Source organism: Nyctereutes procyonoides, unplaced genomic scaffold, assembly GCF_905146905.1.
Source record: "Nyctereutes procyonoides isolate TBG_1078 unplaced genomic scaffold, NYPRO_anot_genome, whole genome shotgun sequence".
NCBI lineage: Eukaryota > Metazoa > Chordata > Mammalia > Carnivora > Canidae > Nyctereutes > Nyctereutes procyonoides.
In genome coordinates this window covers 16325739-16353095 of record NW_026575047.1, presented here as the reverse complement: position 1 = coordinate 16353095, position 27357 = coordinate 16325739, and the positions used below count along the sequence as shown (strand labels likewise).

At 39.1% G+C, this 27357-nt stretch overlaps 1 protein-coding gene across 1 annotated transcript in view; it reads right to left on the bottom strand.

The window, feature by feature from the left end:
* Nucleotides 1-669: 669 nt before the first annotated feature.
* The window catches only part of DTHD1 (death domain containing 1), a 63206-nt gene continuing 36518 nt past the window's right edge, over nt 670-27357 (bottom strand). The window contains exons 9-10 of the mRNA XM_055326579.1: nt 5331-5388; nt 670-1101 (exon numbers count right to left, since the gene is read on the bottom strand). Of these exons, the coding sequence (XP_055182554.1) occupies nt 782-1101; nt 5331-5388 (378 nt within the window). The 3' untranslated portion in view covers nt 670-781. The remainder of the gene's footprint in view (nt 1102-5330; nt 5389-27357) is intronic.

Here is a 27357-nt window from a genome sequence, read left to right as displayed (position 1 = left end):
TGTGGCCTGTCTGGTCTGCCTGCTGCGTGTTATTCTGTATGTTGGCAAATTGAACACCAATAAAAAATAAATTTATTATTAAAAAAATAAAAATAAAAATTATCCGACTAAAGTGTTTTTGGAGATTGCAGTACTTGGATTACAATTTGTGAGCTACATTTCTCATATATACGTGAGAGCACCTTATAAGGTATGCCCGTGTTTTTTTTTTTTTTTCCCTGTGTATCAGGCCCAAAACGTTCAACCCAGTTCTCGATTAGGTTAGTGGGTACATGCTTATCCACCTGGTTGTATCTTAGGAGAAACCAGATTGCTGTGGAACCATCAGATAACACACACTTCTAAAAAGAAATGGAATGTATTTTTATTGGCACAGCCAAGATGAAGTATGTCTAGAAATCTGTTTTACAAATAAACTTGCACATAAATTGTCAAAAAAAAAGATGAAAGAAGAAGAAGAAGAAAGAAGAAAGAAGAAGAAGAAGAAAGAAGAAGAAGAAGAAGAAGAAGAAGAAGAAGAAGAAGAAGAAGAAGAAGAAGAAAAGAAGAAGAAGAGGAAGAAGAAGAAGAAGAAGAAGAAGAAGAAGAAGAAGAAGAAGAAGAAGAAGAAAGAAGAAGAAGAAGAAGAAGAAGAAGAAGAAGAAGAAGAAGAAGAAGAAGAAGAAGAAGAAGAAGAAGACTCGGTCCAAACAGCCTTACTTGGAAACTTCTAGTGGCATGTTGAGGGAAGCAACCTGAGCAACCTGACCCTTCTAGGGGCAACAGAAAGAGCAGCCTGGCTTTACCCTGCTGAGTGGAACCGGTGCGGTGGCTCAGGGGACACCCTCCCCTCCCACTTGAGCTTGAGCTCCTCGGAAAGATCGCTCCTGCCGATCCTGCGCAGGTGACGGGCCAGAAGGCGCACTTTATCGGTGGAACTGGGGAGTGAGTTTTTCCAGAAGCACAGAAGCTCGTGGATCTGTTCCGTGGGCTCCGCAGGGTTCTTCAGCCTGATGAGCTCGATGGTGCTGCGGCGCAGGGGGAGGGATGAGGACAGGCGCCTGGCACTTTCCTGGGAGAGCTCCTGGGCCAGCCAGCGCAGCAGCTGGTCCTGCAGGGCTTCTGTGGGGCACAAGGGGACGGGCAGGGTTAGGACTTTGGGGGGAGAGGGGGGCCTGTGCTGATCTGACCCTCTGCACCTGCTCGCAGGAAATCCAAGGCCTCTCTGGCTTGGCCTCTGAACCTTGGGAAGATTTGGACACCCACCCCCACCCCAGGGGACAGTGGAAAACCTTGGGATCCCTGCCATGTCTGGGGGCTTCCCCCTGAGGGATCCCTTATTGACAAGGACTAGAAATGCCTCTCGGGTTTTAACTCCCCTGAGATCCAGGAGGGCTTGTTAAAAAGGATTTTAGGCCCTGCCCCAGATAGTCTAATTAAGTACAACGAGGGTAGGGACCAAACTGGGCATTTTTAACAAGCTGATGCTGACACTGGAGTCCCCAGCCATACACCAGCAGCATTATGTTCAAGGATACTTCTAGATTCAAGACTATTTTTTCGTAATTAGTACTAACCTGATACAGAGTATGACAGCAGCTATGCAATCCTCCCCCAGCCAGCCCCAGCTATACACACACAAGCTCACCAAGATCCAACCCAAAGAGCAGTTCTGTGGAAGGTCCTTTACACCATTTCCCCTGGTTTAGAACCACAATCATCTTCTTTAAATATATTCTGTATTTCGTCATACCCCTTCCCTTATCCTGTGACTCATGTCAACCACCTAAACCCATGATTCTATTTTTCTGTTGTTTGGTTGCTTTTTTTTTTTTTTTTCATTGTGTCACTCCAGGCCATGACTCCCTGTAAAGCCCCTGAGCCCCTGTGCCCCTGCTTCTGTGCCCCAGCCTGCACCACTCTCCGGCTAACTCTTGCCTTGGTCTGATGTGAGGCAAGAATTCTGCGTCTGCTACCTTGAACTCCACGATTCCCTCCACCTACCTATTCACAGAAATTGCACATAAATTTAAATTATGAATCATGCTCTTCTGAGAAGGCTACTCAGAAAATGGAGTCAGCACATCCTCGCTCTCCATTGTTACTTTCAAATCAACATTCTGCTTCCATCGTGCAATACGCTCATGTAGTAGTGGGCCTTCCTCTCTCCATCCCCATCATCATCTACCTCCAGCCGTTGGCTGCCAGCATCGTCAGTAACCCTGCTGATAATCAGTCACACCTCTGACCACATGGTTCCTTAATCTTGTCAACATCAATGACCTGTACTGTGATTCTACGTAAGAAACTGATTTTCATGGCCAGTCCTCATGTTTCATCCCCCTCCAAGGCATCAGCTCCTCAATATCACTGCTGACCACTACCTCCTAAACTTCCACAGCTCTGTTCCGTTGCTCCTGCTTAATACACTTCTTGCCTCTGTCACTGATACAATGAGTCCTTTGATGCCCGACTCTGGTCTCTACTGGTCTCACATACCTCCATCCTATTGGAAGCACATGCTGCTCCTCATGATCAGCTATGTGCGTCAGCAATGGCCTTGCATCCACCTTAGAATCTGTGGTTCTTTTTAGCTTTCATCATTCTCAATTTATCAATTGCCAATCCTGCTGTACTCGCCCTACATCCAACCACTGAGATGTCCAGGGTTATAAAACTACGCTGCATGTCATCCACTAACTCTGGGCTCTGTACACCATTCAAGCCTTTATACCAGTTAATAAACCAGTAAAAAATATTTTTCCTGAATGCAATTTATTTTTTTTTCTTTTTTTTTTCTGAATGCAATTTAAACTATTCCCAGCAATGACCTAAAACTTTTCTAGCCTCCTTAAGCCCCAATCTCACTCACCTTCTGTTTCACTCAGCCAATGTCTGTTTCTCCTAATTTTCCCAAAGCCATTTGACCTGAATTCCCATAAACCTCCTTTTCATTTAAAAATCACTTTCTTGGGCATCTGAGTGGCTCAGTGGTTACCCATCCGCCTTTGGCTCAGGGTGTGATCCCAGGGTCCTGGGATGGACTCCTGCATCAGGATCCCCACAGGGAGCCTGCTTCTTCCTCTGCCTCTCTCTGTGTGTTTCTCATGAATAAATTAAATCTTTAAAAAAATAAAAATCACCTTCTTACAAAATCTCATTCCTCCATGTTTGCCAGATTCCATTCCCCACAGTGTTTCCCATCAAGTCATTTCCCTTCACAGCTGTTCCTTTCATCTCCTCCTCACCGCACATGCTTCCCATGCTTCATGTCTCCCCTTTACTTGCTTCTGCTACTGTTTCAAGCAACCAGGCTTTCTCTTCTTCCTTTTAACCATAAAACACTTTTATGCCTGATGTAAACGTGATATCACAAGTTCATCACTCTGGTTCACTCCTCAAGCCCTTGTTTTAGGGCTTATATGCTATTGTTAACATTCTGTGCAATCCTCTTTCTGATCTTCCTAGCATCCTCTTAATTATGACTCAGAGGAAACAACTCTCAGTCTGCATCTTCTCTGATTTCCAGAGAAAAAAAGCATTTTACTCCTTCCACCCTGGTTCTTCTCTTCCATCTCCCTCCCCTTTGTTAGCTTTCTTCCTCCTGATTCTGCTGAATTACTTCTTCCTTTTTCAGGCCCCTTCTTTTCCTGCCCTCTCCGCCAATGAACTCATCAACTTTTACTCTCCTAACCATCTCCTTTATTCAAAACATTCCAGCTCTGCTTAATCTTCATCTTTGGCTTTGTCTCCCTAATTCTTGGTACAGCGTTTGCAATATTCACCTCCTGATTATCTTTTCTAGTATACATCACAGCCAACCCGAGCTACATCATACTAAAGTCAAAATCAACTTTGGCCTTTTTCCACCTACTCCTAATCCTTCCTTCACTCTATTGCCTTCCTAGTGAATGTGACCACTCGGTGGAGTAAGCTGAAACATGTAACATGTAACATTATTACATGTAACATGTAACATTATTCAAATTTCTCAATGCTTATTTCCTATCCTCTGCACCCATGTCCCAACTCTAAACATACCTCAGATACTTCCTCTACTTGCCAGCCTTACTGACAATCTCAGTCATGCTCCCCCTCTCTTCTCTGGAGTATTGCAGGAACCAGGAGTCTAACTCATATCCCTGCTACCAGTTTTTATCCCCTTTAGTCCTCCACACAACTAATAGTTTTCATAGTCTTATCAGTTTTACCCATTCCATGCTAATAAGTGTCCTGTAGGCTCCTCCTATTGTTTGAACTTTCTACCTTGGCATTTAAAACTTCTCATAGTTTTATCCTGTTCTAACCTCATCTACCACCATCCTTCCTGCAGCAGCTTGGTTTTGAGAGACCACACGCTGTCACAACCCAGGACTTCCTAGTACACACAGGAAAGATCATTATACTCTTGTGCTCTCTGGTGGTTGTTAACAATGGCAGAGAGAACGCTTTTCTTTAGACATCAAATTCTTCAAAAGTCAACAACACTATTAAACTCACCAGGCTTTCATCTACTACTACTGTTTTTTGTTTTTTTAATTTGTTTTGTTGGGTTTTCTTGGTTTTGGCTTTCGTATTTTTAATTTTGTTTTTCTACATCAACTGCTCTTTCTTTGCAAATGGTTTTTATTGCCTCTGAGATAGTGCATAACACTAAGGTGTAAGCCTATCCTCACTTTTAATGTAATTCAATAAAGCCTGCACATTTTCTGGACAAAACTATAAAGGTAATCCCTGAATGAAATGCTATGCCATCAGTGGTGGGTCTGACACATTAATCAAAATAGACTCATTGATATCCTTTGAAGACCAAGATCAAATTGAAGACCCGTAAATTATTTAGTGACCTGTAACATTATAAAGTGGATTGTTTCAAAGCCTAAAACAGAATAAAAATGTCAAATTCTACCCTGAAGTCTTCATCACTGTTATGTAATTGAATTATGTATAACCACAATCAACTATTAGATATTTTTTTTTGTAGTTTCATACTAACATATCTCTATTTAAAATCCATTGGCCTCAAATGTAGAGTTAAAGTGGCCACACTTTGATTCACAATTTAATTGTCAACATTTCAGAACAAACTGTAGTTGTTTATTTACCAAACTAAGCAGTTACTAGTTATCTTAGTAAAATAATACGTAGCAGTGTTCATATTTCTTGTAGATTTTAGCAATTTTAATTCCACCCATATTTAAGAATGTTTTGGTTTATATGTGCATGACTTTCAAAGGAAAGTTGACTTATTAAGCTGATAAATATAATGACTATCTAATGATTCACATACATATAAAATACAAGAGGAAAAATAGTGCCGCTGTAAGGCAGATAGAGCAAATATTTCTTACCTACAGGATCGGTAGAAATTCTTTTGGTACTCTGTGGACGGTTGATTAATTTTTTATGCTATTGGAGCAAAAGGACACAGAATAAGCAGAAGAAATCATTAATTTGTGAACAAGCTACAAATAAAAATCCATCTGAACCTCACCCCTATTTAAAAGAAGTACTGAATTGCACACCTTGCAGAAGTAGATTGTGTATTTGTGCATGCATGCTCAGCAATTTCTTTGATAAGGCAAAATATATTAACCCAAATCTTTCAGCAAATTTAGATTTAAGACTACACATTGAAATATTAGTATGGCAGTCATGTTAACTTTGAATATGTTCCAACAAAATTTAAAACTGTTAAAACCAACAAACATAGGGCAAGCTAACCTCTATGCAACAAATGCAACATTTTGTAAAAGCCCTGTTGGGGAAGGCACCTCTCTGCCCCAGCACTCAGCATGAGGCCTGAGTTCTCTAACAATAATTTTTGTGAATGAGTGAATGAATCAATGTGCATACATGATGCCAAAAATAATCATATTTTTGAGCAGATAAAACCAATATTTTCTCATTAATCTTCAAATATATAATCATTACTTTTCTCCACTATCTGCAGAACAATTTGTCCTCAGTTAATATGGGATGATGGAAACAGCAAGGAGGGATCCCTGGGTGGCGCAGCGGTTTGGCGCCTGCCTTTGGCTCAGGGCGCGATCCTGGAGACCCGGGATCGAATCCCATATCGGGCTCCCGGTGCATGGAGCCTGCTTCTCCCTCTGCCTGTGTCTCTGCCTCTCTCTCTCTCTCTGTGTGACTATCATAAATAAATAAATTTAAAAAAATTTAAAAAAAAAAAAAGAAACAGCAAGGAGATGAAGTAGCAACATCTGGGTTTGGAAAACTGTTAAGTGCTCTAGACAATTTATTTACCTTGCTGGTCTCAGCTCTGAAATGTGATTTATTTAAAAAAAAATCTCAAAATCCTGCATACAGATGTTCATAGAAGCTTTGTTTGTAACAGCCCCAAACTGGAAACAATTAAAATTTCCTGCAGTAGTAAATGGTTAAACAAATTATGGGACGTCCACACTATAGGGTGCTATTCAGTTAAAAAAAAGGACAGATCCTTGATATGAGCAACAATTTTGGACCTCAGCCTGATGGCTGAGTGAAAAACTCCAGTCTTAAAAGGTCGCATATTCTATGATTCCATCTATATTACATTCTTGAAATTACAAAATTATAAAGATACAGAATAGATTAGAAATTGCCGGGAGTTACAGATAGTGGGAGATGACCATAAAGGAGTAACACAAGGGAGATCTTTGTGATGTTAAAATTGTTCTGTAACTTGAATGCAGTGGTTGCACAATCTACAGGTATGAATAAATGGCCTAGAACTGTATACACACGTTGTATCAATGTCAACTTCTTGGTTTTGATATTGCAGTGCAGTTATTATGTAAAATGTAACCTCTGAGAAGAATGGGGTAAAGCATACTCCAGACCTCTCTGTAGTCTATTTTCCAACTTCCTATGAATCCATAATCATTTCAATAAAACCCTCTTTTTTTCAGAGAGCAAGTTTAAATACCTTTTAATTATCTGGAAACTTTTGGGAAATACAGATAATACTGAAGGAAAAAAATACCTCTACAAATAATTCCCCAAGTTTCATGTAAGGTTTTAGAAGTCTATAAAACCTGACATAGATTTATGTATATACACATGCACTCATGACAGAAAATACTACAGTAGTAATTTATGATGGAAACACATTTTGCATACATTCACCCTAAAGAATATTTCAGTGATCCTACGTAAGGTACTGATATGAATAATAAAGTTGTTGAAAATCTAGTATTTCTCATTAATACTGTCCAAATAGTCAAAATAATACACATATAAAGACATATGAACTAATATATTGACAGCCATACAAGATTTCAGAAAATGAAGACTGGTAGTCAAAGGTAATTCTTTAAAGATTTTATTTATTTATTTGACAGAGAGAGAGAGAGAGAGAGAGAGAGAGAGAGAGAAGCAGACTGCCCACAGAACAAGGAGCCTGACATGGGGCTCAATCCAGGACCCCGAGATCATGACCTGAGCCGAAGGCAGCAGCTTAACCAACTGAGACACCCAGGTGTCCCTCAAAGTTAATTTTTAATGACCATGTATTCGTATAATATTCAGTGGCACCAATATTAATTGTGAAAATGTCACTAGCTATAAATGCCTCACCCCTGTAAGAATGCTCTCAAAGACTCTACCATTTAAGATAAAAGGTGAAAATTTTCTTAAATTTGAATATTGTCTGCTCTAAACTATTGAAAGGCCAAGTGCCCGATGAAAGGCAATCCTTATATATGTTTCAACACTTTTCAAAATAATTTTTTAAAAATGCTTACTTTGAAGCAATAATACAAGGATAATCCAAGTGTGTTATGCACATAACACACTGCTGGTTCAAAGGGTGATTTCAATATAAGTGGCTGAATCTGAAAGTCATACTTTATAGGTATTCTTGTCATTGACATCACATAAACATGTATATAAAATTTCCATTAAGAAGTTTTAATGGAAGCGGGACACTTGGGTAGCTCAGTGGTTGAGCATCTGCCTTCGGCTCAGGGCGTGATTCCTGGGTCCTGGGATTGAGTCCTACATTGGGCTTCCTGCAGGGAGCCTGCTTCTCCCTCTGCCTGTGTCTCTGCCTCTCTCTGTGTGTCTCTCATGAATAAATAAATAAAATCTTTAAAAAAACGTTTTGATGGAAGAAAATTAGAAAATAACATAGAACAACAAAAGTTCAAGCGTATTAATACTGTGAAACTGCAAACTGCACATAATCTTTGAAACATCAACTACTTGCTTAAACCTCCCAAAAGAGAGAGAGAGAGAGAGATCAATTTAAGCAGTAAAGCAGATTCTATATTTCCCATTAAAGGGCATATGGCCTGAATTTTGTCTGAGACAAGAGACACTGTGTTTTTTCTTTGTATAAATAATTGTCCCCCTTGGTCATTCTCTCTTCAGAAAAAGTCTCATAGCATCTTGGTGTACCAAGAATGATTCTAGTGTTTAAATATATGTATTTTTTCACATCCATGAAAATTCCAGCCCATCCTTCTTCTGGCGTCCAACCATAGAAGCAGTAGGTTGTAGCAGCACAAAACTCTCGGACTCTTTAGACTTGAAGGCATTATGCTGGTCTCCTATTCGGCCTCTTTGTCAGGGACTTTCAGTGCCCCTTCCCTTCCTTTTTCTTCCCTTTCGCTTGTTTTTTTTGTTTTTGTTTTTGTCTTTCTTTCTTGTTTGTTTGTTTATTTGTTTGTTTTTTGCATGACTTTTGTCTGTGCACTATTTTTGCCTTGCACACCACCTTTCAAATCTCACTAGTGCTCAGGGTCAGCTCCAGGCAGAACAGGGAAGCCTCTGCACGTCCTGTGTCATGTGCCCTCCCACAGACTCCCAGGATCGACATGTGGCTCCCTGGATGCCTTCCTGGTTGGTACAGACTCTAATTTTTTTCCTAATTTCCTTTCCTCCTTGTTGTAAGCCAAAGGTATCATTCTGTTACATCTTCTCAGCTTCTATCATTTGGCAAAGGAGGATGGGCTATTCTTCTAATGTTACCTGCTTTTATCTTAATACTATGTATTTTATTCTGCTAAATATAACTTCTTAAATGCTATGTTGTTCAGCAAGCCGTACCCAGGAAGATTGTTGGCAAAAATCTAACCCCGGCTACCAAGCTCTCCATAATACACACCTACCTTGTAAAGGAGTAGAGTGGGGTGTAAATAGCAGTTTTCCCTTCACTATTAGCCTCTCAAAGGCATCCGTAAAAAATTGTAAGTAATTCTGATATAGACAGATGTGTCTTATTTATACTGCTAAGTGCAGTGCAGGCTTCATTAATTTAAAAGCAGCTAAAAAAACAATGGAACCGAAGAAAGTCATTCGCACCTGAAATGGTTATTTTTGTCTTCAGCTTTACAGGCCATTGTTAAGATTCCTTCAATTACTGACTACTGTTTCCATGTTGCCTAAATACAACCCTTTTACTGAATTCTTAAAAGCAAGCAAACCATTTTTTTAGTCGAGTTCATATATGTGCCATTCTTGATCTTTTTTGTGGATCAGACTTGTTGAGCCCATTTATTATTTTACCTAATATTATTTCCTGTGGCAACTTCACAAGTTTCCCTTCGTTGTGCTTTTCACCACTCCAAGAACCTTCTATGATCAGCCTTGGTTCTATTTGTTAGACTGGAATGTCTTTGAGAACCAATAAGGTATCTTGTCCCCATATGAATTCCTCATAGCATTGGAAATGGTATTGTATGCTTGAGTAGTATAAACCGTTTATGGGGTGATATCTTCTCTCAATTTGAACGATCTACTCCTACAAAACCTACCATATTTTTAAGGCACCAAATTCTACCTCCTTCATCAACTACTCTAGTCCCTGGTTTCATATTTGGTATTTTTTGTACTATCACTCAATTTATCTTTTAACATAATATTATCTTGTGTTGTTAATGCCATTCATATATGCCTGTTTTCTCTTGCCAATTAGGCTTTCAGTACTTTATTGTATCCTTTTATTTTTTCAAGCAAATGAATAGTTTTATTAACATGGCAACTTTTTCCCCCTCATCATATGGTTTTGACTCCAAATACTTGTCAGTTCTGCAACGTAAATGAACTTAAGGCTGGACTACTTATGGAACCTTGAAGAAACCTGTTCTCTGTCCAGTGTAGGGTCCAATGTAAAGAGTCCTCACTTTTCTTCCTCAGCCCCTTGAGAGCCTTTGTAAAGATCTCTTTCATTTTTTGAAGAAATGAAATCCATCAGAGTATTCCATCAACTTGTATAGAATACTAAGATCTTGTCTTCTGTTCTAGGTTCCATGTCTATTAGAGCTGAGGTAAGCTGTGCAAACAAGCTGACCTAACAGTTATCTCAGCGTGTCACATGAAATTTAAATGTTGAACAAAACACATCTCTCCTTCTTTGGTCTCACATAAAAATTAAAGTTTCAAAATACAGGCAATACCATCCTCTGCCTCTTCTTCTGATTCATCAGTCCTAGCCATATCAACCCCATCCACATCCCCAGCTGAAGTCTGGTCCCCTGTGCAGCTTCTTTAACACTTGCTGAATGAAGTTGTCTTCTGCAGTAATGTAGCTCCTGCAGCACCTCCAGAGCTGGAGAAATTCAATTCTAAGTCTCATGTGTCACATGAAGACCCAAAGTTCCAGGCAGCTGTCCAGTGATATAAGAAAGAGCAAAGCACCTCAACATTTAGGAAAACCAAAGCCCAGGAACAAATGCAACTCTCGTAAGAGTTTACAATATAGGCCTTAGTTCTTATATGAGAGCATTTAAAAAAAAAAAGTTACTTCCCCACACAAAACATTTAACAATCCAAATTCATATTGAAGTCATCAACCACAGACCAACCATAACAGACACATGGTATAAGTGACGACAGCATGTAAACAGAGAGGGAAAAAGAGAGAGAGAGAAAAACAAAACAAAAAAATAAAAAAACAAAAGAATCACGAGTTTCAACTTCTCCATGGTGTCAATCTCCATCAGTTGACCAGAAGCCACTGGCCGTAAACTGCTAATCCTCCGAGATGATTTATTTGCTTTTCTCTATCTCCCAGACTAGTTCATCAATACCTCACTGCCATCTTTGGAATCTCTTTGGCCTTCTCTTTGGCCTTCTTTGCCTTATTTGGTCACTCCTCAACTCTATCATTTGGATTCTAAAGATGATCCAGAGTGCTCTCCTCTGAGGCCTTCACATGGGTTTTTATTTGGATGAGCAGACTGTCCACTTTCCACAGCTTGCTTCTATTCTGCATATAAACTCTCCTCTGCACTTGAGTGCAAGATGTAACGTCCTCCTGCATCTTCCTGATAACTGGAAGCAGGAATTGCTTGAAATCTTCCTTAGACACCAGGGCTTCCACTTTCTCCAATTCTGACTGTTTGGTGATGACCAGGGGCTGCATTTTTCCTGCTACTCTAGAATTACAGTATCAATGTGAGCAGAGAAGCAGCAACAAAATGGAGACCCAGCTGTCAACCAAAGTTCTGCATGTGGAGGCCCCTTTCAAAACATGACTGTGCCTCTGTTTAAAAAATTTTTTAGGTCCATGATGGAGGTCTTCTCCCCAGGGTACAATATCAGAAAACCAAAACTTAGATAATTCTTGTGTTCATGTAAATGCTCTGCTTGGCCAGAAATGGTAATATATCTAGCTAGTCAATCCCAAGCTAACTCTGGGCCTCTCCCCTCAAACAGGATTTACTCTGTGGCCCCAGCCAGTAAGAGATTTTCCATTTGTCTCTTCCTTGTTCTTTAGTTGTCCTACAAAAGCTTCTTGCCTTCCATCTCATTTTATTGTTCTCTGACACTGTCTACTTCATGGAGTATTAAATAAAGTTTGTATTACCTCAACTGTCTTCTTTAATCATTTTTAACACCTCTTTGTGGACACACTGCTCATAGAAACTATTATATCCTTTTCTATATCTTCTTTCATTTCAGTACTTCTATTTACTATGTGGTTGCCACACAATACCCTCAATAAATACATCATAGCCATGAGGACCCTCCATGGACAGTCATGAGGATTATTATCATCATAAATTTTAAGTCTGCTATTTTAGCAGGGACCAGGGCTGCTTAGCAATATTTTTATGTATCCCTGAAGAGTCTCCCACCATTCCCTGCAGAGGATATTTCAAACCTTTACTACTCTTAGTGAGACCTCTACTCTGTCCCAAGCTGCTACTCTCTCAGCAAGGGGTTTTATCTTCTACTCACTGAGAAAATAAAGCAGCAGTTCTCAAACCTTAATGTTCATGAAAGTTAATCTAAAGAAAAAGGCAAAATAAGCTCACAGCTCGATTCAATTGATGTCAGATAAAGCCATATTTATAGCAAGCCAACTGGATGACTCTGATACTGAAGCATGGTGGCTGCACTTAGAAAAACACTACCAAGTAGAACCTACATCAGTTCTCTACTTGTACCCCAAATGTATCCTACAGAATGCACAGAATGGAAGAAGTATCTTTTTCCAAAAAAATGCTGAAGATTTTTAATACAAGGACCAAAGTGAAATTCTGCTTGTTTCTTCCATACCTAATACTATAGGGATATAGTATTAATAATTTCTAATTCCTAAATTATCTCATAGGTGTCACACAGATGACTGAGCTCTGGTGCCCGCCTCCTCCTCCAGAAACTCCAGCTTCTGGCACAGTCTTCTCCCAGGGTTTCAGGCGATCTCATAGGCTTTATTCTCTTGGCAGCCACACTGTTCCACTAGATACCCCTCAATGTTCAGCCAGGTAATGCAACCACCCATGCTTCTTTTGTGGGCACAACAGTTTCCCTTGCTGAGTCTACCTTGTGCACTACCGTATACTGTGGCATGATGGTATCTACCCAAACTACACTTTCGCTCCAGAAGTATCACAGAGGCACAATTGTTGCACGCCAGTGGTTAGCATAGGTTTGTTCTCCTGCTGCCCTGCCATTGTTCTCCCAGAACCTGACTTGCTTTGTGTAGGTTTTTCCTACACAAAGCAATTCTCCACTAGTGGCCACCTAAACCCTCTTGGTGTGTATGCCATGTAGTAAAACATGATAGAATGCAGAAAGTAGCTCCCTACCCATCGTGTGACATAACAGTAGCGTAATGTTGATTGTGCCCTGTTGTATCACAAAGTTTAATGAAAGAGGTATTCTGTGTTTTTAATTCAAAGCTTTCTATTTAGGACACAATCATGTACCCAAAGAGCTGAGAAATAAATATCACTCATAACTATAGCACTCTATTCTGACAGCTTCGGATGCTTTAAATATATATTAAGGTGTATTAATATGCTATGTATTTAGCATAGAATATTTAACATACATATGTATTTAATAAAGTATATTTATATACTTAATATACAGCTGGTCCTTGAACAATACAGGTTTGAACTGTATGGATCCATTTATACATGGATTTTTTCCGATAAATACAATACAGCATAGTAAATTTATTTTATTTTCCTACTGATTTTCTTAATAACATTTGCCTTTCTCTAGCTCCCTTTATTGTGAGAGTACAATATATAATTCACATACAAAATATGAGTTAACCAACTGTTTATGTTATGAGTAAGGCATCTGGTCAATAGTACGGTGTTAGTAGTTAAGTTTTTTTTTTCTTTCTTTCTTTTTTTTTTTTTTTTTTTTTTAGTAGTTAAGTTTTGAGGGAGTCAAAAGTTACATGTGGATTCTCATCTGTGCAGGGGCCAGCACCCCTAATCCCCATGTTGTTCAAGAGTTGTATGTAGATATGTATGTGTGCTTTTAGGCAAATCTACCTGAACCCTGCAAATGGAACTCTATCAGGTCATATCACATTTACTCAGTTATTTCAGATCCAGGGAACATAGGTTAATTTCTTACCTAGAAAGTACCTTAACTTTCACATAAATAATCTCCTAGGCTGGTAAACTCTTAAGCCTTATTTATCAGGCAACTCTGAAACTCTCAGAACTGAGCCTACTTCAGAGTTATTTGCAAATTCTTTTTCTTCTTGGTTATCTAATCTATCTTTGCCAAAAATACTGTGAGGAAAATGAAGGCGCTCTTACTGTTTTCCTCTCAGATCAGTGAGGATAGAAAGGCTCACGAGTGGTTGAGGTGTCATGACTGGGACCTCAGAGAGAGTGAGTGAACTCTACTGTGATTAACCTTAAAGCTAATGCTTTTTTTCCCAAATACAAGGCTGCTTGAGCATTCAGCTCTGGGGTAAGTCTGAACTTACAGCCCACTCTGTCAATTGTTGGTTCCTGGGAATCAATACATGCCTCAGTTTCCTAAACCTTTAATTCACTATCATTATCTTATCTACTTCTTAAGTTTGTAGTGAGCTTTAAGTGAAATAAAATAATGCACTTTGGTTGAAGTAAAATGGAAGAGCTCAGTTGAGTGCTTGCATATCGTGGGTACTCAACAAGTCACTTGTTTTTGTCACACCTGTCTTAGAGAGCTAGAGTCTTATTTTGTATGCAAAGAGGCTTTATACACTTGCCGTATTCTAATACATGGACGATTGTCCAAAGATCCATTTGTAACTAAAGCTAATCCTGTAAGTATAGCTGTATGTAGTATAGCAAGATGTAACCTGAGTGTTACCATTATATAAAAATGCTGGAGGGCAGCTCAGTGGTTTAGCGCCACCTTTGGCCCAGGTTGTGATCTGGAGACCTGGGATCGAGTCCCATGTCGGGCTCCCTGCATGGAGCCTGCTTCTCCCTCTGCCTGTGTCTCTGCCTCTCTCTCTCTCTCTCTCTCTCTCTCTCTCTCTTTCTCTCTGTCTCATGAATAAATAAAATCTTTAAAAAAAATTAAAAAAAAAACTCTGGAGACCCTCCCTTTCCCTGTGGTCTCACAGCCAACCTGGGCTCAGCCACTGCTGACCATCTAGTCTCTGATAGGGCTTAGAAAGAAACATAATGTTTCCACCTTGGCCAGGATTCACCCTCATTATATTGTGCTTTCAGGATGCTTAGGACAGTGCTGGTGTTGACCAAGTTAACCTCACCCTGGAAACACGCACATGAGAACAAGAATGAGGAATAACGTGATGCAAACAACTGCCATGATGGTTGCCTTTAGGGCTGATTTGTTTGATAACATAAGTCATCACTGTTCACCCATCTTCCAGTTTAGGACAAACTTGCGTTGAATGACGGAGTTCAGCAAGAATGATGGGATGAAATTCCTACAGAGATCACCAAAATAATCCACAAAATTTAGTATAAAAGTAAAAAAATGTTTTAAAAAGGAAGGGAAAAGGAGACCAACTACAAATCCTTGCCACGATTTCACATATATTTTGAAGTGATGAGTGGAAACAATAACATAATAGGATGGTATCTTTGAAACCTATATGAATATTCTATTTGGGGGTGCCTGGGTGGCTCAGTTGGTTGAGTATCTGACTCTTGGTTTCAGCTCAGGTCATGATCTCAGGTTCATGAGATAGAGCCCTGCAACAGGCTCTGTGCTCAGCACAGTCTGCTTGTGTCTCTCCCCTTGCTCCTCCCCATTTTCTCTCCCTCTCTTTCTTTTTCAAATAAATAAATAAAATATATTTTTTAAAGAAGGAATATTCTATTTTATTTATTTATTTTGGAATATTCTATTTTAAATTGTAACAGGTGCTAATTCTAAGAGCACCAACAATAATACTATTACTATGAGGAGATATAGAAATAACAAGTAGTAGATATTTCCTCTTTAATTTCTACCTGACTGCTAGTTTTGGGGGCTTCTACTAAAGAACCAGTTTTTATGTAAAGTAACATGAAAACTTTCTGACACTTGAAGTACCATCTAACATGGATGCCACCCGGCATTGCAGATCAATATCAGTAAAATATAACAAGCAAAAATGTCATGCTGATGTTACTTTTTTTATTTACCCTATGGCACTTTTGCATGAAGAGGTTTTCACTGGTTAATTATTATAATATCTTGTGGCAACAACTCCTCCATCCAGTTTTAACTCTCACACCCTTCCTATCTCCACACACCTACTGCAAATGTCTCTGGTCAATAGGCCATTTATTTTGTAGTTAGAAAATATCCAAGTGAAAGTGTATGAATAATAATAGATCAAAGAAGTGTATATAATTAGAATGTTTCTGTGTATCTTTAGCATGGATTTTGCCAGAAGCCTTTAAGATACCATAATTAAATACTGGTTTTCACTCCTTATTCTTACTCTGTTTTTAGCCTACATAGAGGTCTCTGCAACTAAGTAATTACTGCCATTTGCTTAACTTGAGTTCATTTATTGCATCATAATAGTAGATTGTATATTCTCCATCTTTCTAATATACAGCTTTTATAGAATTCTTAATGGCTTTGCATTGTAAATAAGTTAGATAAAATATTGATCAAAGGAGTAATCTGGTACCAATGATTAATGTTAGCAGAAAACTTTGTGCTGCAGTTACGAGCACAGCATGACTACAAATCAAATTTGAGCTAGTATCAACGTTGAGCAAGGAGGTACTGGTGTAAAGAATTGGACTAGACTTCTAGTATCCAATCAGGCATGTAAGAAACTGGAAGCTGCCACTGTGTCCTAACAATTAAAAAAGCTGAACAACCTGAAAAATCAACAACTCTTTTTAGATCCATCAGACAAGTGAGGTCAGAGGGCGAATCTCTGTTCCCAAATTGAAGAGACTGACAGACAAATACAGAGAATCACAATTTACCAGAGCAGAAACTCATGAGCAGAAGCTGCCTCCAGATCCAGTGCCAGGTAAATAAACTTGAACTATAAATGATGAATTTCTGGAGGCTTAATGTGAACAAATCTAGGTTAAAAACTTCAGAGAGATCCAGTCAAGGGGGACTCACACACTTCTGTGAATTTTATCTCCATTAACCTCAACCGGGTTCTCATAGTGAAAGCTAAGAAAAATCCCCCCTACTTCCATCAGGAAAAGGGGGAAGAGAACCATTTTTAAATATTTAAACAGAGAGTTCTTTCTTCTTAACAAGATCTGTCCTTAGTAGAAACTATATAACCAGAACCTAATCTGCTGGGATTTATTAAAGTCTAACTGATGAGAGTAGGGAGGGAATGCCCAGCTCCAGGTCTCTCTAACTTTTTACACAGGGGAAGGGAAATACCCAACTCCAGCCCACTCTAACCATCTTGTTCCCCAGAATGGAGAGGCTAGGAGGGAGACCAAGGGACACATGTGAAGTCCCTAGTCCAGAGGGACAGGCTCACTTAACATTGAGACCTCATCTTAGGACTACAGAACACCTCCCCTCACCCAAACCTCTCTACCATGTTACTTAAGGCCTATGTGCAGTAGTTCCTTTTACCCAATACATCGTGTTCAGTTATCAAGAAAAAAATGACAAGATATAGTAAAAGGAAAAAAAAAAACACAATTTGAGGAAACAGAGCAAGCATCAGAACAAGACTCAGATATGGCAAGGATGTTAGAACTATTACGCCAAAAATTTTTAGAAAACTGGGATTACTATGCTAAGGGATTTAATGGAAAAAGTGGACAGCATGTAAGAGCAGATGGGCAAAGTAAGCAGAGAGGTAGAAATTTTGAGGAAGAACTAAAAAGGATTGCTAAAGATCAAAAACACTATAACTGAGAAGAATGCCTTTGATAGGCATAAGAGTAAATGGTCATGGCTGAGGAAGGAATTCCTGAGCTGAGAATCTCTTAATAGAAATCACAAAGTTAGGGCACAATCGTTGGGTGGCTCAACGGTTGAGTGTTTGCCTTTGGCTTAGGTCCTGATCCCAGGGTCCTAGGATCAAGTTCTACATCAAAAAGAGAATAACTCCCTCACCATGTGAATCCATTTTATTTAAAGCTAGTGTGTCCTGCTTTTCCCTCTGCCTATGTCTCTGCCTCTGTGTGTGTGCCTTTCATGGATAAATAAATAAAATATTTTTTAAAAAATCACAAAGTTAAAAATGAAAGTGAAAAAAAGAGATAAAGAGAACATCCAAGAACTGTGGAAAAAACCACACAAACACAGACAAAAAAAAAAAAAAAGTATGTGTAATAGAAATTCCAGAAGGAGAAGAAATATATAAAGGAACTGAAGAAATATTTGAAATAATAATCAGCGAGAATTTCCACAAATAGATGTCAGGCATGAAACCACAGAATTAAAAAGAAGCTTAGAGAATACCAGACAGGACAAATGCCAAGAAGTGGGCAAACACGGAATTATTATTTCATTCCAAACCCACCACAATAGTTGAAATAACTGTCATCCCCATTTTACAGCTGTAAATTCTCCAACATAACATGGTCTTGAAACCTAGGTTTGTCAAAAGCCCTAACTTAAACAGTGAATAGTATTGCCTCCAGATAATATCAGCTACTATTTTTTGTTATTTACCATGTTACAGATAATTACTCTAACTCTTCAAAGTATATCATATGTCAGTATAGTCTACTGTATCTACAACCTTGTGAGATAGTTGTTACTATGTCCACTTTACAAATAAGGAAACTGAGGTTTAGAGGGGTAAAATAATTTGACCAAAAATACTTAAACTAACATTTGTAAGAATACAGATCCTTTATTTTTAACCTGTAAGTTAAGACTTGTATGTAAACCGAAGGTTGTAAGGCAAGATATGCACTCAACCATTCTAGTATTTCTTGAGTTCTGCTTACCATTTACATAGATCAACTTTACTGCTCTGGATTGGGAGCCAGTATTAGGAGAAGGGAAAGAGCTCAGCTCCTATATTAATCTTGTGATCTTGAAGTATTCTCTTTGTGCCTTGTTTTCCTCGTTTACAAAATGGGCATGATACTAGTAACCTGTTTTGTAGTGCCATTGAAGGGAACATTGAGTTCTTTGTTAGAAAAATGTACTTATTTAAGTCATCTCTACACCCAAGGTGGGGCTCAAAATCACAATTCCGAGATCAAGAGGCATATGCTCTACCCACTGAGGCAGCCACGCCCCCCAGAAACACTGAGTTCTATCATGTAACTTGAAGCAGGGCATTACATGTAATAAGTGCTCAAAATAATAGCTGTCGTGACTCAATATTTTTCTCTTTAAAGTTATTTTTTTAACCCACACAAACACATTTTAGAAAGTAATTGATATTTCAGTCATAAGTGGGAAAACAATTTCACGTATATAACCACATGGAAACCTGAAAAATAAATACAAGTAAAAGAACATTACTGAATTCTGTTGCCACCCAAGATTTCTGAGCCTAAGAATTGTTCTGTGCTTGTTAACAGGGGAGCTTTTGTGTTAGAGAGAGGTGAAAATATGCTAACACTAACCTGAGACCTGCTCAGAGGTACTCAGAAGGTCAGGGAAAGGATTAGAAAGAGAGTAACTCTCTCACCATGTGAATCTATTTTATTTAAAGCTGACATGTTACCATCCTTTCAAAACAAAAGTTCTTGCAATTCCAAAATTTGGAAAAAAGGGCAATATAACTGAACATCCCCTTTATTTGCTGGAAATCATACCTTTTACTATAAACATATATGGAAAGTATTTTTGTTCTTTTAAAACCATAGCGAATATTTTGAGGGAATCTGAATTATAAATCATCAACAAAAAGTAAGGAATGTGAACTCATAACCTAAGCCAGACAAAGCTGGAGCCTTCATCATGTGAAAGGAATAGCAATGATCTCTGCTCTGAAAATGAGGTGTTATGAACTGATGTCACCACATGAATTAAAGAGAGGACCTTGTCAAGCTGTTCAGAAGTGACTATGCATTTCACACCAAGATGATAGAGAAAGTCAGCTTCTGCCTCAGAAGCAGAAAAATTCCAAATAACAGAGGAAACAACCATCAGAGGTTATTCCAAAGCTTAGTTTCAACAAAAGGTCCAACCAGTCTGGCTTTGAAAGGCCTAGAATTGCCAAACACCCTGATGGGGCAAAGTATATGAGGAGCAACATGAATACATAATAAAAGTGGCAGATGTGAAATAAGCAATGATCTGGCTTGCTCAAGGAATAAGGGGACACAGAACAGCAAAACAGGAATGACTTTGAGGTCTGATCCTTGTGCAGCCTCTGGCCCTGGGAGGGAGTACAAGTCCGGACAAGTCAGTATACTCTCTTACTAAACTCTCTGAGACGGAGACTGCAGATCCTACCTCCAAAGTCTGCTGTGAGGGTAGACGGAAATAAAGTCTGTAAACGACATGACCTACACTGACAATTCAAGCAGTTGTGGAAGAGACACAAATGCAATGTGTGGACATTCTTTGAATCTTGTTTTTGAACAAAATGACTACAGAAATAGAAAATTGAGTTAGTAGGTAAGTATAAAACATGGACTGGGTAGTAGATGCTATTAGGTAATAATTGCTAATATCATTAGCAATGGTATTGATTTTTTAAAGTCCTTACCCTCTTTGAAAACAGAGTTATTTACAAGTAAAGTGATAGGGTCACTGTGATTTGCTTTAGAAGACTCAGACAAAAAACCCAGTGGTATTAGATGAAACAAGAATGGCAGGGGCACTTGGGTGGCTCAGTAGGCTAAGTATTTGCCTCCACCTCAGGTCATGATCCCAGGGTCCTGGGATGGAGCCCTGCTCATTGGGGAGCCTGCTTCTCCTTCTCCCTCCACCCCTACCCCTATTCATGCTCACATTCTCTCTTCCTCTCAAATAAATAAATAAAATATATATTTTTTTAAATGGCAGAAGAGGATGGGTCCATGTAAATTCATTACGTATTTTCTCTATCTTTGTGTGCCTTTGAAAATCCCCATCCCCTACAGAAAATTTTAAAATAAATAAATTAAGAGACACCAACATCAGTCAATACATATCCTTTTGTTTTCACTGTGAATATTATTGTCATTGCACAGTCAGTCGAGAACTTCCTGAAGGCTTAGGCAGAAATGCTTGGCCTACACAATAAAAGGAAGTGCTTCTACAAAGAGAAATCTGAAGACCATCAGAAACCCACAGAGAAGGAAGATTAACCTAAGAGAGAGGGGGGAGAAACAACAACAAAAAAAAACGAGGTTTAGAGCAAGAAGAGCTGACTGAGAGTGGTCTAGCTTGGAGATAAAGGTAGAAATTAATTTTTTTGGAAATGAAATCAGACTGCTGCCAATCCCAGAAGAAATCCCAAACCATATCTTGGTTTAAACTCGGGTCTTTCTTAGTCCTAAACCTGTGCACATTTTACTGCAGCTGAGCTTATGTTTTGTTTTTTTGTTTTTGTTTTTTTTCATTATTCTTTTCAATTGCTTCTTTGAGAATGGCTCTTTTTAGGGCTTTATCTGATTATGGCTTTGTCAAGAGGAAGGGATCAAATATCTCTTAACCTTTGAAGAAGTCAATCACTAAAGAAGACAGCTTTAGGACCCTGGTAACCAGATAGATGGACTCAAGAAACTCCAACTGATCTAAGGAGCTGGGACAGATAAGAAGGAAAGGGTTTTCAGGGATGGCTGCAGATAGAAATCGAGCAAGGTTCTGGATTACTCAGGAAATATATATAGAATAAACATGGAGTCACAAAGAAAAGCTGTCAAAGTCAGTCTGGAATAGATAAATATAATTTTGAAATTAATGTCTCCATGTTTTTTTTTTAATCTATCAAAAGGCAAAGCAGTACATATACCACAGTTGCAGTGAGGCTCAAAAGATATAAAATATGCACAGCACTTCCAACAGGCCCAGCACACCAGCAAACACTGGGTAAGTTTAACTATTGCTAATATGCTTAAAGCTTTGTTCACTGTTCCAAGCAATTTGGGCAAAAACAGATGCCTTTGATCCATAAATGCAGCTATGGGGGAGACACTATTGATTTTAAAAGCAGCTCAACAAATCAAAGGTACATCGTTCAAATTTATACACAATGACCTCCTCTTTATTGTCAACTGTTAAATTATAATCTCAATGACATTTTGTCAATCCTGAAGACCTGTCAAAGGACCCGTTCAACTCTGAGCATTATTTTTTCTAGCATATTCTAATTTCTAGGGTCTAGAATTAGATTCGAATATGTAATTTCACTATTCTTTTGTAGAATTTTTTTCTAGTTTCCTGATGTTTTTGCTTTGTTTTGTTTAGTGCTTTTGGCTGATAGATAGGAGTAGCCTTTCCAACAGAAAGTGATATGAATGTTACCGGGAAAGGTCTGGATAGCCACAAACATCTTCTTTCCAGGTCTGCCCACAACCGTAAAATCCCCACATTAGTCATCCCTTTGAAGGCATGACAGGCTTCTGCTAAAAGTAACTATTAGCTGGGAAAGCAAACACGTAAAGCTTTCGTGGGCTATTAAGGCTCCTCCTTCAATTGCTTTACCAATTTCCCCAGCATGCATTCACTGATTCATTAGAGAGTTCAACAAAAATATTACTGAATGGCTGCCGGGAGATGGGATTACAAAATTGAATGAGCTATGCATCCAGCCCTGAGGAGCTCATTTACAAAAGGACATGCTAGGTATCACGGTTAGGAGCGCCACCCCCGGAATCAGACAAACTGGGTTCCAGCAGCAGCTATGTCATTCTCCAGCTATTTTCCCTTGAGTGAACTCCTCTGTGCCTCAGTTTCTTCAACGGCCTACCCTTTCAGTAAATGAGTTAGTATGCGTAAATGCTTTATCAAGTTACTCATAGTGAATGAGTAATGAATATTAGTTATTTTCATTACTGTTATGATTATACAAAGAGGATGAGAGACCATTCCTTACTACATATGCCAAGTACTAGGGTTACGGATCCGGCGCAGTGCCTAACTGTGCCTGGGAAATGTAAAGATGTCTTCCAAAGAGATGAAAATAGAGCTAAGTGTGGAAGAGCCTCTGAGGTAGTTTAAGACCATAATGTGTAAAAGAAATAGGATCTTCAGTGCCACTGGAGAAAAAGATACTAGGTAAATATGAAAGGGCTGAAGGGTAAATTGTAGGGGTTTGTGAAGAGCTTTATGCACCAGGGTAAGTGGCTTGGACCTGGATCCACAGATACAGAGTGCCATTTTGATAAGTTTTAGAAGACTGATAAAATCATATTTCATTTTTGAGAAAAATCACCCTGTCAGTTGTATGGTGTAGAGTAGTGAAAGGAGAAAGTCATGACCATCTATTATTTCGAGCCATGTGCAGGGCAGTAGAGATAAAATGCAAGTTTGAACACAATTCCAAACTCAAGTCGGTAAAACACTATGTTGTATCACAGGGTCGTCACTCATACCAGTGTCCTGGGAGCCACCGTAGGAAGTGCCCCTCCATGACTGCCTCCCTCTCAGTGTCCTGCCAACCCCCACACAAATTCACTCTGTCACCAAGTCCAATTGGTCTCCAATCCTAAGTCTCCCTCTGACTTTGCTCTCTGCTTGCCATCTGAAGCCATGGGCTTCACAACATCAAGCCATCACCCTCTCTCCCATGGACTACTGCATTAGTCCTTTCTTGTACTCTTGCTAAGCTCACCTAAATTATCCGTACAGACTGCCACAATGATACGCTAACAAAATTTGATCATGTCACCCTCCTGGTTAGCGTTTTCCAATGGCTTGCCATTACTTATAGGATAAAGGATAAGCTTAATTATAAACTAATTAGATACCTCCTTCTCCGTCCTCATTACAGCCACACATCTCAAGAATACCAGTGGCTGAGAGATTTTGTTTGTTTGTTTTGCTCATATGCTAAGGATCTCTGGTTTACTCTCTGCTCCACATATGTTCTCTGTATCATGAAATCAATCATATCCTTTTGACAGAAGGCCCTAAGCTATAACAACTACACAGAGATATTTGGTGGATGTAACAAGGCTTTCAAAGCCCTCTATAATCTTTCCCCAATTTATTTCCACTCAATTTATTTCTTCCACTCAAATCACACAAATCTACACATTGTCCTTTTTTGACACATATCTTATGCTTTGCCAGTTCAAAGCTTCAGCTCATGCCATCCTTCTAGTGTGGAACCCACTGCCTCTTCCCCTATTCCTTTCCAGAACATAAACATTCTCTACATGTGTCCTGCTCTGTGAAGTGTCTGGGTCACCTCAGCCACAGGAATCACTCCCTTCTCTGAAATGACCTAGCACTTACTATCTTGGTCATTCATTTGTAGCAAATCATCAGTTCCTGTCCTGTGATATTCCTAGGTTATTATACTCATCTATTATTTATCTCCAGCATTGTTTTGTGACTTTTAGAGTATTTATGCTTTCTTTCCTGAACTGGATTGTAATTTCCCAAAGCTAGGACTTTGAGACCAATATTACTATCATCTTTTAGGCCCTACATAATACCTCACATATAGTTAGCATTTAGTTAGTATTTGTTCATTGACAGGTTGGCTGATATTTCTACAGGAAAACATTACAGTTGGAGTTCACCAAATAGAAATTGCTTGAATTAACAAACATCATTTTTTATGTACTAAATGTTTGGATTTTAGGAGAACTGAACATATCAATTTGTTCTTTTATTAAAATTTTCTCAGAGAGGGAAGAATTTATCTGCTTCCTTTGTAAAAGAATTCTTGAAAGCCATAGGAGATAGTATGGGACACAATTCCTGGTTTAGTTATACCACCTGCTGAACAGAGAAAACCTTCCCTTGGATGAAGAGAGAAGGAGGGGGAGTGAAGAGGAGAGGTGAGAAGGAAGAAGAGATGGGGAAGAGTCAGGGAGAAGGAAAAAAGGGTGAGGAGAAAAAAGAGTGGGGTAGTTAAAGAGGAAGGAGAGCAGCCAGAGAAGGGAAAGTTTCTCTTCTGATTTAATTAGTGGGCAAAGTTCCTTCCAAAAAAGGATCCTGTTTCTAACTAAAACAGTTTTGATCATTTTCTTCCTTAAATGTCTCACGTGAAATATATAGTAGATTTTTCAGTGGCCTGGTCAAGGCTATCTTTGAAGGTCATTCTGATGGCTTAGAAGAAGGTAAGATTCGAGGCATGGAAGTCATGTCAAGGAAGAGCCAAGGGGAGCCAGAACTGCTGCATTGGAAAGAAGAAGGCTTTGTAAAAATTTCACAGGTTAAAAAAAAAAATTGTATGTTCTCATTCATTTGGGGAATATAAATAATAGTGAAAGGGAATATAAGGGAAGGGAGAAGAAATGTGTGGGAAATATCAGAAAGGGAGACAGAACATAAAGACTCCTAACTCTGGGAAACGAACTAGGGGTGGTGGAAGGGCGGGGGGTGGGGGTGAACGGGTGACGGGCACTGAGGGGGACACTTGACGGGATGAGCACTGGGTGTTATTCTGTATGTTGGTAAATTGAACACCAATAAAAATTAATTTATTAAAAAAAATTGTCACAATATCTCTACTTACCAAGATTTTAGTGACTTTCTTCCATAATTGATAGAGGTGGAGCATAAAGCTACATGCATGTTATTATAATTAACTCTAGTATAGAAAGCATGAAACTAAGCTATGGAAAATTCCAAAATCACGATGAGGTTCATGATGCCTCCCCTTCCCCTCCCCACCCCCTGCCAAACACACACACACAAGCCAACAAAATTGATTTCTCATGTCCAGTTTTATTTAAGAAGCATACACCTGGTAAAATCTGCTTTCTTCATAGCTAGCAATGGTATATGAAGTTCCATGTCATTCTTGAACCTTAAAATAACTTTGCAAATTATTACAACTAAAAAACCTAAGTAGAATTAAAGAGCCCGTGAACACAAACATTTCCCATCACTTCTGATCCTCTCATGTATATAGTTGAGATTATTATTTAGTATTTCATACACTTAGGGGAAAAATCATATTAAAAAAAGAAAACATTCCTGACAGGGCAGGGGGATGGCTGTGGAAATCCAAAGGGTTGAGAAGGTGGGGATTGGGGAGTAAATGGCCCGCCAGCCTGGGCCCGCTTCCTCCCTTTGACAAAGCAAGTTATTTAATGTGGTAAGAGAGTAAGTGTTGAAGCAGTATCATTATTTACTAGAAATCACATGTCATGAGTTCAGTTTAAAAAAAAAGAGGAAGTTCAGGCTAAAGCAAAACTTGGGTCAACAGATGGCTTACATAAATATGTAGGGTAGATATGACTGGGAAAAGAGGGCCCCTGACCGACTTCCACAGAAGCAGCCACCAGACCCAGGGCCCTTCTCTCCTTCAAAGCAAAACCTCTACGCAGACAGGAAGAATAAAAGGCAGTCACAACTCAACCTAGCGCAAATAACCAAATGGCACAATCACCTATGTGACGCAATTTCAGAAGCACACTAAGACGCACACACCACTTCCTTCCACCTAAAAAAAAAAAAAAATCTTTGAGAGTTTTATGAAACTTGCCTTGCTGCTGCCAAAGTACAAATAGATAAGGTGTGAGCTGAATTCACTTGAATATTTTGTAAAAGCAGGAAATTTGAAGCACAACTTAGGAAAGACTTAGAGATAAATCAAGGTTCTTTTCCACCATACATTTTCATGTGTACTGATTTTGTGACCATTTTCACAAGATCACCTGTGAAATGTGAATTATCACAAGGACCTTTTTTTTTCGTTCAAAACTAAACTAATCGCCTGTCTCTGCCCCTCCCCTAAGCATTTGCCAGGGAGTCCCTTTTTAAAATTTTTTTAAAAATTTATTCATGAGAAACGCAGAGGCAGAGACACAGGCAGAGAGAGAATGCAGGACTTGATCCCAGGACTCCGGGATCATGCTAAGCAGAAGGCAGATGTGCAACCACTGAGCCACCCAAGAGCCCCCAGGGAGTCTTTGATTAAACTTCATGCCCATGGCAGTCTGAGTACTTGCTTTTTGCCTCATCATTGCTCTCTTGGCCACACTGGCAGGGTGAATTTCCTGTCAGTTACCCTTCAGCCCGGAAGGCACTCCACAGTGAATCCTGTGCTGGCTATCACATCCGTAAGCATACACTGCAAATTTGTCAGTCCTCTGATGCTAATTTATTTTCCTTCTTGACACTTCTCATTTTGCACTTCACACTTTGAGTATTTAATATACAAGCTCTAAGTGTGGCTCAGTCAGTTAAGCATCTATCTTCGGTTCACTTGAAGGTAGGACATCTACCCAGTGTTCTGGGATCGAGCCCATCAGGCTCCCTAAGCAGCAGGGAGTCTGCTTCTCCCTCTCCCTCTGTTCTCTGCTTCCCCTCCTTGTACTCTCTCTCTCTGACAAATAAATAAATCTTTTTTAAAAATAAAATAAAATGAAATAAGATAAAAGTTCTATTTATGAATTCATTCGTTCAACAAACACTATTTGACCACCAAACCCATGGCAGGCACTCTTCTAAGGCCTTGTAATTCAGCAATGAACAACAGATAAAGGTTCTTGCCATCAAGGAGCTTGTGTTGTAGTTGTGAAGTAGTAGTGTTCATATGATAACATAATAAACAAAGAAATAAATGTTAGATGGTACCGATGCTTCAGAGGAAAGGAAAAAAGCAGAGGAAGTTAAGGAGGATTAGGAGTGTCTGGATGTATGTGT